The sequence below is a fragment of the Epinephelus moara genome, chromosome 18 (genome assembly GCF_006386435.1).
Source record: "Epinephelus moara isolate mb chromosome 18, YSFRI_EMoa_1.0, whole genome shotgun sequence".
NCBI classification, from domain to species: domain Eukaryota; kingdom Metazoa; phylum Chordata; class Actinopteri; order Perciformes; family Serranidae; genus Epinephelus; species Epinephelus moara.
The window spans coordinates 25,858,181-25,871,211 of NC_065523.1; the positions used below are offsets into that span (position 1 = coordinate 25,858,181).

At 42.4% G+C, this 13,031-nt stretch overlaps 1 protein-coding gene across 1 annotated transcript in view; it reads right to left on the reverse strand.

Moving 5' to 3' along the window:
* The window catches only part of grid2ipa (glutamate receptor, ionotropic, delta 2 (Grid2) interacting protein, a), a 35,597-nt gene that overhangs the window by 14,976 nt on the left and 7,590 nt on the right, over positions 1–13,031 (reverse strand). The window contains exons 5-12 of the mRNA XM_050069086.1: positions 6,171–6,446; positions 3,806–3,891; positions 3,563–3,632; positions 2,441–2,737; positions 1,857–2,011; positions 1,535–1,666; positions 1,131–1,237; positions 865–1,012 (exon numbers count right to left, since the gene is read on the reverse strand). Of these exons, the coding sequence (XP_049925043.1) occupies positions 865–1,012; positions 1,131–1,237; positions 1,535–1,666; positions 1,857–2,011; positions 2,441–2,737; positions 3,563–3,632; positions 3,806–3,891; positions 6,171–6,446 (1,271 nt within the window). The remainder of the gene's footprint in view (positions 1–864; positions 1,013–1,130; positions 1,238–1,534; positions 1,667–1,856; positions 2,012–2,440; positions 2,738–3,562; positions 3,633–3,805; positions 3,892–6,170; positions 6,447–13,031) is intronic.

A 13,031-nucleotide genomic window follows, 5' to 3' on the forward strand; every position in this document is an offset into this window, starting at 1 on the left:
CGACAAACATCCACTGAACTTTGACAGCATTTTCTGTGAGCACGGCTGAGCCATTTTGTACCGCTACACGTGTTTCTAGTGGGACTATGTTTACAAGCACAAGAGTTCAGCGAGCCACCGAAGGACCGCCCTGCAGATTTACTATTGGTTCTGCAACGTAGGGAACTTTTTTAAACTCTGAAATTGTATCCGCCCATCTAAACACAAAATCAGGGAGAAAGTCATCAGTCTTTAGTTAAGCAAAGCGTCTAACTGACTTGTGAGTCTACTGAAATTCAGATGTATAACTGAATACTTCATCCCCCAAATGACCATCTGTACATCAATTACCCTGTGTTACGGTGAATGAAGAAAACTTCTCGCATGCCTCCGGTGAACAAAGGTTCAGTGTTTTTGGACTATATTAGACTATTGTATAACGACACAAAATGCCTTTCCTCTACCTAATATACCTGCAAAATAATGCTCCATATGAAATTCTGTGATACCAGCTCTGACATTTCCTACACAGCAGGTCCTAAACTGACTTAAAGTAATCATTACAGCCATGCTGAGACAAGATTGAAAGCAGTGGGGTGTTTTTGAGACTCCTCTGTGCTGTATATTTATGTACATAAGATCACAAAAATCCTGTTAATGTAGAATTCAAGTATATTCAAAGAAATGGGTTGGCTACCTTGGGATTTCTCATTCTTGCACTGCAGTACTTTTTTAACATTTCATTATCCTCCTTCTCTTACACTAAAACCTCACACTCTCATTCATGCACACAACAGATCTGTAAGGTATTTATTTTACACAGTATATTGGTTAAATATAAATCCAGGTGTTGTAAGTTTAGTGTAAGCTCATGCTTTCAGCTACCTGTGTTAGCATGTATTGTTGGAGAGGCCGTGCGCGAAGGAGGATCCAGATCTAGCAAACTCTCGGGGGCGGGAGGAGGACGACTCTTCAGAGACTTGGACCTCTTGGATGAATACATGTTCTCCAGTTCAGCGTACACTGCTGAAAGCTTGTATGGTGGAAATGAAAACAAACAAACAAAAAAAAAACGAGAAAGAGTTGTTTCAATGATGATGAGTCCTACATTGATATAATGTATATTTTCCCATGAGGGCTTTGGTACGTACATTGGTGAGGTTGTTGGGAGTCTCTGGAAGGGAAGTACCGTCTCCTGACTGCCTCTCTCCTGGAGCCAGCCTCATCCCTGCCTCCAGCACTGTGTCTGCACGAAGGCCTATGACAATACATTCATTAGTATGACTGAAATACAACTCAAGTAGACGAGTTAGCTCTGAGCTCTCTAACTATACAACAGAAAGGTTTGTCTCTGTAGGGTGGTTGCTGATTACATTGCTGTTTCGCTCAATACTGGATGAATTTCAAAAATGTTTGTTCCCATTTGTCACTTAGACCCCAAAACACAGGAAAATGGGGTCCACGTTGAAAAATACCAAACTTCCGCTTTAATAAGACTTCGTTTATGATCATAACTGTTGCTTTGAATGATAATGAAGACAGTGAAGTTCTGTACCCATGCCCAAGTGTGTGCCGATGACCAGGTCATCAGAGCTACGTCCCCTCACACTGCTCCTGTACGTGGTCCCTGTCACCCTCATGGAGCTGCTACGCCGGTGGGGCTCAGGGACAACCTCGGGCTCAGGAGGAGGAGGCGGAGGCGGTGGCGGTGGTGGAACTGGAACACACACACATAATGGCAGTGCAGAGGAAGAGGCACAGATCCCATTGACAGCGTCCATCTTGTACACACGACACCTTTTCATTCACACACATATAGACCTCAAAAAATGCACATACACACCAAAAATTATTTAAAAAGAACAATTGTGTGCACACACCTGGCGCTTTGTATCCAAGGAAGCGTGAGATCTTGCTCTGGCAGTGCTCCTGCTCCTCATACGTCAGCAGCTGGTAAACAAACTGCCAGATCACCTGTTTGGCTGGAGTATCCAGCACCGGGAACACATCCACGATCAGAGTGTCAACATTCCTGTTGCCATGGAAACACAGGCAAGGTGACAGAGATCGCCTGGCTGTTCAATCACAGGTTAAAGTTAAGCTCATGGGTGATGTCAACCATGTGACCACAACAACTAATGGGAGACTAGACACAAAATTAAAATGGCACCCCACCAATTTCACACATTAAGGCAAGACTCCTCATCACGAGGAGTGTTACAAACTTTAAAAGGCATTTACCAAGCAGGGAGGGGTTGATGAAATGATGATACTGGTTGCATTATGGGAAATGTAGTGTATGTTGATCCAGTGTTTTAGAGCTTGACTCACACTAGTAACTTTCGGATAATTCGGATATCTTGGACTCCCTCCCTCCTTGTTTGGACATCTCCTCACATCCATCTATCTCACCCCACTCCCCCTTCCCTTCTCCCACTCTTTTTTCAAGCCCCTTGCTCACCTGTGCTGGAAGAAGTTCTCCAGGGCTTTGCAGATAGTGTACCTCTCCTGAATGGTCAGCAGGTGCTCCAGCTGCTGTCCGAAGGTGCGGCCCTGAACCCGAATACTGGGGGGAAGAATCTCTGCCACCCACTGAAGGGAGCTGAGCACCGGGGAGCGGGCGCGCTCTGTGGGAATGCCACCTCCTGCAAGGTCTTGCTCCGCCAGCGCGAAAGTAGGCGGACCATCCTCCACTACCAGAGTGGGCATGGCACCACTGCCCTGGAGCATGGACACCACCTTCTCATGTGAGGACGTTCTACAGGCACACATGGAAAGATATTTACACAAACACACTATTTTAGCCTTTTAACAGCATGTGCCAACTCAATTCTAAACAGAAGCTCAATCCAACAATTTCAATTTCTGCTGTGCAGCAATGTGATGTGTAAATAAACAACTTATGTAAAGCTTTCTATATTTTGCAAAGAACTTAACATATACCAGAGAATAAAGACATTCACATGTTCTCTGGGGAGCTTATTTATCACTGCTTCACTTTTAACTTTAGTTTCAGGAAACTGTTGTTGTTGTTTTTTAACACATCCAGCTGAAATGAGATTCCCACTTACTTCAACAACTGTGTGAGCTCAACAAACAACAAAATATCTAAAAGGGAACCCTATGAGCATAATAATGTTTACCTCTAAATATAATCCTTTTCTCTTGAGTAAGATTTGGGCCCAACACCATGTTTTTAAGTGCCACCTGACCCCTCAGAACAGAGTTACAAAGGGTAGTGGTTGAATTCTTCCTCTATGAAATGGGACAACCCTTCAAGACCTTGATATGTCATTGGTAGCTGACGATACTAGTGTTTACATTGCAAATATGCTGTCTTCTGCTGTGGTGATTTCTCACGTCACATATAGGCATCCTTTTTCTAACACTTCCACCTACCCTTCTATACCAACCAGAATCAGGACACCCTACCCTCGATGTGAATGTGCAAAACAGAGGGGTAGAGGCTAAGTAGTAGGGGCAAGGGGTGTATTGAGATTGAGCCTTAGAAACATAGTTTTATCTAGAAGTTGGGCACAAATTTGTAAAGGATTTGTAAAGTGAATGTGGGTGAGAGCTCAACCTCATGTCCAGTCCATTGAGAAAGAGGATGCGGTCTCCTGGTTTCAGACCTGCCTTGTCTGCTGGGCTTCCTGCAGAACAGAAAATGAGTAAGACATCTGATTTGATAATTTCCTCATTACAAGAACAAATTTCAGAAGCTTTGTAAAGATGTTACACTCAGTTAAATGTATGTATAACAACAGCTTGATCACTTGCATACACACACAAACATGACCTTAACATGCACACATTTCTAACTTACCAGGGATGACAGAGTCAATCCATACTGGAGCATGGCCTCTAAGAGTGAAGCCAAAACTTGTGTTACCTTTACACACTCGCACTGTCCTAAAGAGACAAATTTGAGCTTTGATTAATGGCAGAACTTAAAAATAAGCAAAGGCCTTATGAATTAAAAGAATAGCAGGGATTACAAAATACTCAGCTCTTTTATTAGCAAGTATACAACAAGTTTAAAAATGATCATGTCAGTGATTGTGCAGGAGAGGTAACAAACCCAAAGATCTTATGATGAAAACCTCCCCTCTAGAATTTAAAAACTATTCTATTACAAATAAGATTTCTCTCCTAAACACAAGTATATAACAGACAAAACAAGAAAATATAGTAATCATAAATGAGACACACCCATACACATAACACATAAACATAACTAATACATAAACTATGGCACAAGTGTTTTTTCATATTAGATTTAAGCGACAGTAATGGTGGACAGGTTTTTAATAAAGTGAGGACTGCTGTTTCAGAGTAATGGCCCTCTGTGTTAAAAGGGTGGTAAAAGGGGAAGATAAATATCCTCTGCTTGTCTTGTTGGATATGAATGGACATCAGAATTCATTAAGAGAAAGCTGTTCTTTTGAAACATACATTTATACAGAAAAATATTTGGATTTATTTGTTAAAATTCAAATACTGGCTGAAACCATGGAAAAAACGTAAATTGTATAGTACTGAACTGTGGAGTTAGACCACTGAACAGTTTTTCACCCTTTTCGTGTCCAGGATTTTTTGGGTGGGCCTGAAATCATGGCTCAATGATGGACTGGAGCCACCCTTAATATGACTCCTCCCACACTACATAAAAATTAACGTTAGAGCGTATAGCACCGGTGTCAATTTATACCTTTCAGTCTTTTAGCCCAATTTGAGCTGCTCAATGCTGTGGGTGTGTGAGTTGTGCTAATGTTAACTTCTGAACGAGAGGCTGTCGCTGCACAGTAGCTCACTCGTTCTTCAGCTCAGGGGGTGTGTGTGCTTCGTGCTACCGGGTTAGCTGCTAACGAGTGTCTGTTGATTTTCAGCGGCTCATTCTTCAACTCAGCGCCTTCAGTGGACACAACCTCAGCATTGCAGAGAAAACCTAAACTTGCCAAATTTTTTTTTAATCATTTAAATTTTGCTCGGTGGTAAGTGACATTTTTCTGTGATGTGACAAACACATTTTTGGGAACAGAAAATGAACGAATGAATGAATTACTCCTGTCCACCCTTTTGCACCCTGATGAAGACCACAGAGTTGAAACCGGACGGTGTTTTAATGTAAGCAGCCATGTTTTGAAATAAAGGCTTTTTAACTTAATTCAAATGCATCTGTTCCTGCTCCACGCATAAGTACCTGAAGTTCATTCAAGTTCATTCACACTACTATCTCATTCTTCACATATCTATTTAAGCTTTACCCTGACTTCAATATGATAAAGTTAATGTATATACTTTTCCTACTTCATGGGTTACCATAGAGACTCGGTTAGACTGACTAAATATGACATAATGGAGACAAACTGTGCTTAAGTGAGGGTGGCGGAATTCATTAATCACTATAGCTCATTGCACACAGTGTTGTGGCCGTGATCTGTTCAAAAAGTTATCTGCAAAGAGTCAAATAATGCAATTTAATCCAGACACCAACTGTGGACGTCCTGCAGATTTCCATATTCAGCAGACTACTTTAAATTCACATCCTGCATGAACACTCCCACTTAAATATGGACAGTATATCCCAGGGGAGCTGCATAACATCATCACAAGCCAGAGCCACAGAAGAGATTAGCAGTTTCTTGGGGCGCTTTATTCCCACATTTTCAAGAGATTTTGAGAGGATGTTTGTAAACATGTTATTTACGCGTTTTTTAAAAATCCTCATAAATGAGATTAGGATTTTGGTTTCTAACCACAGACCAAACTGTCATCAATTCATAGAGACGACAGGAAACAACGTCACAGCAGATGAGAGTAAAAGGACAGGCATGACTGTGTAAATAGGTTTATGTTCCCATTGGCTTAAACACTGAATGTCTATTTTTTCACTTAACTCCTACCCCTCTTAATTCACATAAATCCCCTGCTTACACAGGAAGACCTGTCACAGCGGTTCTCATGTAGAGGTTATAAATTTGATCAGACGTAAGCAGAGAGGAGATGTTATTTTAAGAAAAAGGGTTTTCTTTGAAAGCTAAAAATGACATGGCACTGCGTAGCTGATGGTAAAATGGGATGATGATGATGGGACTCCTGTTAAAAGGCCAAAACACACAGGAAGTAAAAGAAGACAGGATGTGAAAAACTGTCGAACAAAAATCCACAACATGATACTTGACACAGACCTGCAGTTCGTGGTGGTGCCACTGGAGTGCCCAGCTATGAGTGACGTGGTCTTGCGCATGCCGCGGGCGGGGGGGACCACGCCTTCCTCTGCGTGGGTGCGTGGCACTGAACTGGCGCGGGTGGAGACCAGAAGGCGTTCGGGGTGATCCTCGCTCCGGCTGCGGCGAAGGTGGTTGCGGCTAGGGTCACTGAAGCTCCGCCCTTTGAGCCGGCTCATCAGGCTTTGGGAAACGACCTCGTCAAAACGCTCCCGGTGCTTCTTGGGAATGAAGATCCTGGCGAACATTGTGGAATCAGACACAAACTCAGATCAGCATCACATCAAAGCAGCATTTTGGTGAAAATCACCACAAAAATCCCAAATTCTTGATCCCAATCTCGTCCAAAGTATCCCATAAAACAGAGGGATCCTTGCTCTGACTGCACATTGATGCAGCTGCAGGATGCACTTAATTGGTTCAAAAATAGTTCAGTCCATATCGTCTCATGGGACGGCCGAGGCAGGTAGAAGGGATTGGTCCGACATTAGTTTGTGTGTTCTTGCAAGTGTATGCATGTGCGTGAGAGAATGAAAGAGATAAGCTTTGTTTGTGTGGTCCTGTCAGATTAGCAGCTGCAGGTAAGAGTGTTCAGTATCAGTGACAGCTCACAGCTAATATGTGAAAAGGAGGAAGCTCAGTGCCAGAGCCACCTCTGGGAGAAAGTGCTCCACTCCCCCTTACCAGTGTTATTTTCCCCTCCCATAATCAACTCCCAATGCCTTTATCCTCTTAAAGGAAAAACCCACCCTCCCTCGGATACTCTTAGATATCAGTTTGTGAGATTTAGTGTGTTACAGGGGTGTTTTTGTGAGCGTGCTGCACCCACTTTCCTCCAATTTGTTATGTGTGTTACATACATATGGATGAAAGGAAGGTGTCCAGTCAATAAATGAAGATTGGAGAGGGTGTTGGCATCAAACTTGTGGAAGAAGGCTTGTATTTAAGATGTCTGAGGCTTGGTGTAAAATTGGTATTGCTGCCTTTCCTATGACACATTTCTCACTGCAAGATTGTTTAACGTCAGCACACACTTGTAAAGAAAGCAGCGTTTTCTGTCTGTTTTCAAAAACCTGACATTTACCACTGATGTTTTGCTCTGCTTGAAATGTCTACTCCCATTAAACCCCCCGTTGTAGCTGTGCTGTCTGCTGCATGAGATTTATATTAGGCCAATTATCTGTGAGAAAAGATACATAACACAACAACAGAAATGACCCAGAAATGGAAGTATCACTGCCAATAACTGTTTGGAAAAGTGTTTTGGGCTGCAATTTTCTTTTAAATATAGGACGCCATCTCCCTTTTTCTTTCCCTTTCATGTGGCGCACACAAGACACAAGCAATCCTCCATCTCACACCCATGTACACACACCTCATTTGTCCCTTTTCTATTTTGCATATCCCACCTACAAAATGATGCTGCCTCCATTCTCTCTATCTCTCTGTCTTCTACATGAATCTCCTGGGTACTTCCACTGTGCAGAGGAGAAAAGAAGTGCTTTGGTTTTTCAGAGTGCACCACTTCCAATGTGCATCCAGATACACAACACAACTCAAATGATACTGTTGAGAATAAGACTCATCGGCATAGTCTGGTTTTCAAAGCTGTCACTGTCACTCTGCAGGTGCATTTGGGGAACATTGTTAGGAGGCAAGGATTAGATGATTTGGTAGTTTCATAATACAGCACAGCAAGTATTGGGTTTATATTAAGAGTGACGCATAAGCTGAGCTGCCTCCGTACCAGTGTGTTACAACCCAAAGTTGAGGGAAGTTAACAGATATTTCCCCTCTGGAGATTTCTTACCTAGAGAAAATTCTGACTCACTAAAGTTTGCAAGCGTACACACACACACACACACACACACACATACACACAACTCACATTGATCCAATAAAACCTGGGACCCTATCCAAAGCCAATCTGTGTGTAGGAGTAGCAAATACACTCTAATTCTGTAACTTGTACAAATCAGGTCATAGAGCCTAAAGCTAGAAAAGTTCAACCACCTCCAACAAATGCAAACTAATAGACTGTGCTTGTCACACATAAACAGTGAATAAAATACAGCCACAATTTCATCAAACACTAAGTTTGGTACTTTTAAGACACCGCAGCGTATTTTGAAACCTATTTTCAGTTTCTTATTAGACATCAGAAGTGAAAAATTGCCTTCAGCATTAAATTGATTATCAATAATATCTAGTTATCAGCTGCATTTAATTCCACAAAGAGTATAAATATCACACGGCAGATTTTCTGCTTTACAATCCATGCGTCAGAGTCTTGTGTCCAATTATAGTGTGACACACTTGCATCTTATTTACGGCTGTATATTGCAAGTGAAATTGTACTGAACTGTATAAAATAAACAGCACAGCAGGAACAGCACAGTTTGTCCCCTCCACAATTTCCCCAAGTCATGCACACACATTACAGCCACATAATGGGAAGTTAACTGCTGATTCACTGTTTCTTGTGAGTTAACCCATCTGTGGAAATGCTGCCTGTGTCATAAGCAACTACAGCTCTACAACAGCAGACTACGCCACAAAAAATGTCAAATAATGCAATCAAAACAGCATTTAAGGGGCTCTATTTGAAATTAAGAGCATGTGTGTTGAATGGACACGGTTCTCAGCATGGAGGTGGCTGAGAAGGTGGCTAGCAGCTAATGGGTCTAACTCCATAAACAGTGCTGAAGAATGGCAACAGAGTTAACGGTGAAAACCAGGGGGAAACCAAAAGGGGAAGGACTACGCTTCTGTGACGCCACCATCGTGATATCAGTGATAACCGCTGTATGAGTGTAGTGCAAAGCGGTGGCGCTGTGCTAACCAGTGGGATACATACATGCACTAACATGTGCACCTGGCCAGACTAGCTTACCACAACAAACCACAGAGAATCTTGGATTACAACACACACAGAGATAGCGCAACTTTATTTCCTGCTCAGGATGTCATAACACCACTATATCTTTACACAGAAAATAGTTGTTTACTGCTATATTAATGCTGTGAATGTTGCATACAGAACCTTGAAAATGTTGTAATTAAGCCACCTTTAAACAAGCACTATATGGATGCCTCTAATCACAGCACCAATAGCCCTAACTCCCAACACCTACATGTGATCTCTCAACACAGCAAAACCAGCCCTGGTTAAACTAAAAAAAAAAAAAATACCTGTGCATCCTTGCGTTTCTTGGTCTCACCACTCCATTCAAGACTGTCAATCACACAACTTTAATAGAAAGACTTTGACACTGACTGGGACGCATGTTACATTTTTACAGTAACTATCTGCATGTGTCAAAAACTGTTAATTCACTATAAGGTGTTCCACAGGGATCAATTGTAGGTCCCCTTTTGTTTCCCCTCTATGTTAAACTTAAACCCATCACACAGACTTTATATTACCACAATCATATTATCTCATATGATCTTAGTTTTCTCAGTACACTCTCAGCATACTATGGGCGTAAAATGTGGATGTGCCATTGTTTAACTCTTAAAAACGCAACAGAAATGATGTTTGACACCATAGTGAAAAACTAAACATGAAAGCTCACCTTGAGAGGATGGTAACTTCCATGGATATAGTTGCACCTGCTTACTATGCAGACATCCATATAAATTAAAGCCAAGGGGAGATGTGTAGGTGACAGTGATTAAGAGCTGGGTGTGTTCATGCTGCATAAAGTCAACACTTCCCCGAAGGGCTGAAATGTGCTAATTTGTGACACCAGGCTGTTCTACAGTGCAGTCTCGAGGGTCAGTTTTGTAAAGCAAAAGTAAAACTGCAACGACTAGAGCTAGAGACATCACACAACAACAAAAATGAGTAGAAAACAATTTCAGGCAGAGTGAGTGACAAGGAAAGACAAAGACAGTAATTAGTGAAAGAGTTGTGATGAATTCATATGAAGAATGGTAGAAGAGTTGCAGAAATATGAAGACACAACCAGCAAAATATAACAGAGCCAGAGACAAGAAAAGAGAGAAAGTGGAGAACTAGAGCTCTTTCTAGGCCAGGGTCATGCAACTACTGGGAATGAAGCAGGCTAGTATGTGCTTACAGGCGATGTAGGCCACAGAACTTTCCCAAACTGTACTCATACATCACCACGGTTGCTCTGACAAATGGCAGACAGGGAAAACTGAGCAGAACGGGGCCATTTATTGTGCACGTATGACAGCCACAGGGCCCGGCTCTACTGATTAACATTAACTTTATCACCTCCAACACCTCTCTGTCACGTTACGGTCTCAGTCAAAGAATATTTCACTTGTAAAATCTTGAAAACCGGCTTAAACAAGTGACCAGAAACTTCACAGCGTTCCTCTGTCGAAGTTGGATGTAGGCCTTGGGATGCCCTCAATTATAAGGAGGGCGAGAAGAGTCTATAATTAGGCCTGAAGGAGGGGTAGATCAAGGACACAGCACACAGAGGGATGAATGACAATTGCAATCAGCTGGAAAACTCATTGCAAGAGCCATTATTGTCAGACCCACTTCTGATCAGCTAATTTGACAGCTGAGCCAGTTATGAATTTGCAAACGCACAGCATAGCTGTAGAGAGATGAAGATCTGTACAGAGTTGAAATAAAAAAGCCACAGAAGGCAAAATAAAGACAAAGTATCAGTAGTTATTTGGAGATGTCAAACTCTTTGCTAGAATCTCTCAGTTTTCTCATCATGTTTCACAAGCTGGAATCTGATTTTGGGACAGTACAGAGTTTCGTATTTTTACATGCTGACAGAAAGTGTAAAATAATCATCAATACAAACTTGATAACAAGTTGCACAACAATACTAAAGCAACTTCAGATCCAAGTCAGCACAAACAATACAAAGCACAGTGAACACTGCTGAGATCAAAGGAAAAGTGCCATACCGAAAGTGTCTGGAAAGGCTCCTATCCCTTCCCATGGCTCTTCGGGGCTTTGAGGAAGTGCCTGAGCTCAGTTAAGCAATGCAAATGCCTCTCCTCTATCTCGGTGAGTCCCCATCTAGTTTGAACAAACAAACTCTCTCGGACAAAGGCGAAAGAAGAGAAAGATGAGAAAAAAGGAAGGTGTCCTGGATCTCAAAAGCGCCTGCTGCAGGATCAGAAAGCAGCCGGAGGAAGAAAGAGAGAGAACGAGAAGGAGGGAGGGCGCAAACTGTAACAGTGGCTATGGTTCACATTCCTCCACACCTCCAAAACATCCTCAGGTAGCATCATCAGCTGCTCTCCAACTTCACGTGTGGGGCAACACCCTTTCTTTGTTCCCATCTTTTGTGCCCTCCTTGCTCCAAAGACGCCGGGGTTGAGGTCAGCGCAGGGCACTCCTCTCATCACAGTTAAAGGATAATCCTCATCACTGAGTCATCCGTCATTTTGCAGCAAGAGGTAGTGAGTGACAAGTCTTCTCTTACCTCAGTGGAGAAGGAAGGAAAGAATGAGATGAACAGAGGAGTAAGTGAGGAGGGAGAGAGGAGAGAAGTGAAGAAGAGAGGAGAGCCCCAGTGGAATTCCATAGGCAGGTCAGCACAATGGCTGCGTGCATGTGTGTGTTTCTGTGTGTGTGCAAGAACCAAAGTGTGTGCGCAAGAGAACGTACAGAAACTCTGACAGTCATGTCTGCTTGACAACTACAATGACATCTATCCAAATGTCTCAATACTTTTCCAGCCCCCAACAACTTGACAGATGTATAAACATCTGTAAACACAGAACTGGTATTCAAATAATATGAGGAAAAAGACTGCATCCTTAATCCTGGCTTGTGAATGCATCAGTCTAATTAATTCACATCTTTGAAGTCTATATACAGACAGAGTATCAGACAAAGGCCTTCAGTTCACTTTAATTACATTCAATTACCATAACACCACAGAAACGCGTGAACAAATGAGCGGATAGATGTTCCAAGATTGACTCTAATGACACTCCAGATACAAAATCTTGTGCATAACTTTCAAGTTTCTGAGCCCGTGCTAACCCCTGGGTTTCAGAGCCGTTTAAGAATCGACACCAGCAAATGTGTCAGAAACCTAAGAGAGAATTTATTAAAAGAAGTAGGCTGCTTATAAATAGAACACATCCTGTGGGACGGCGAGGCAAATCGGCGAGGGGACAGAGGCAGTATGAGCAGAGCGTGGCCCAGCTGGTCAAGTTTTACAAGGCAATACGGGAGGAATAACTTCGTAAGATGTTAAGCACACCTCACATCCTCTAATGTGCGACCTCTAATTATGGGACTGAGTCTGACGTGTGTGCGTGACTGTCACAGGAAGTGACAGTGATTGATGTAGAGGGAGAGACTGACAGTTTGGCACACAGAAATAAGGGGAGGAGACAGCGGTCGAATAAAAGAGGGAGATTCAGCTTCAGTGGCAGACACATAGATTCTCCACACCTCAAATGACAACACTGGCATCCGCATCATGACTAACAAACTCTGGTGTCTTCATTTCTTAGTCAATAACTGGTATTCCTGCTTAAAATTAGACACAAAACTGTTCACATCACTTTGATTAGAAGCTGTGGGGCTACCAGTAAATTGGAATAGAAAAAAAAAGGTAAAACAGGCAATATCAATATGTCTTTTATACCCATTTCCCACCAAAATTGGCATGTATATACAGGTTTTTTAAACATGGTAAACCCCACTAAAAAGGGCAACAGACTACAACACTCTGCAGTAGATAAGTATGCCTTTCTGGGCATGTTTTCTGGGTTGTCACTCTCTTACTTATTCAGTCTCTCTTTCAAACTCAGGGCAGGCTAATTTTGAACGATCTTCAAGTGCTGCTTGGACAAAGATGG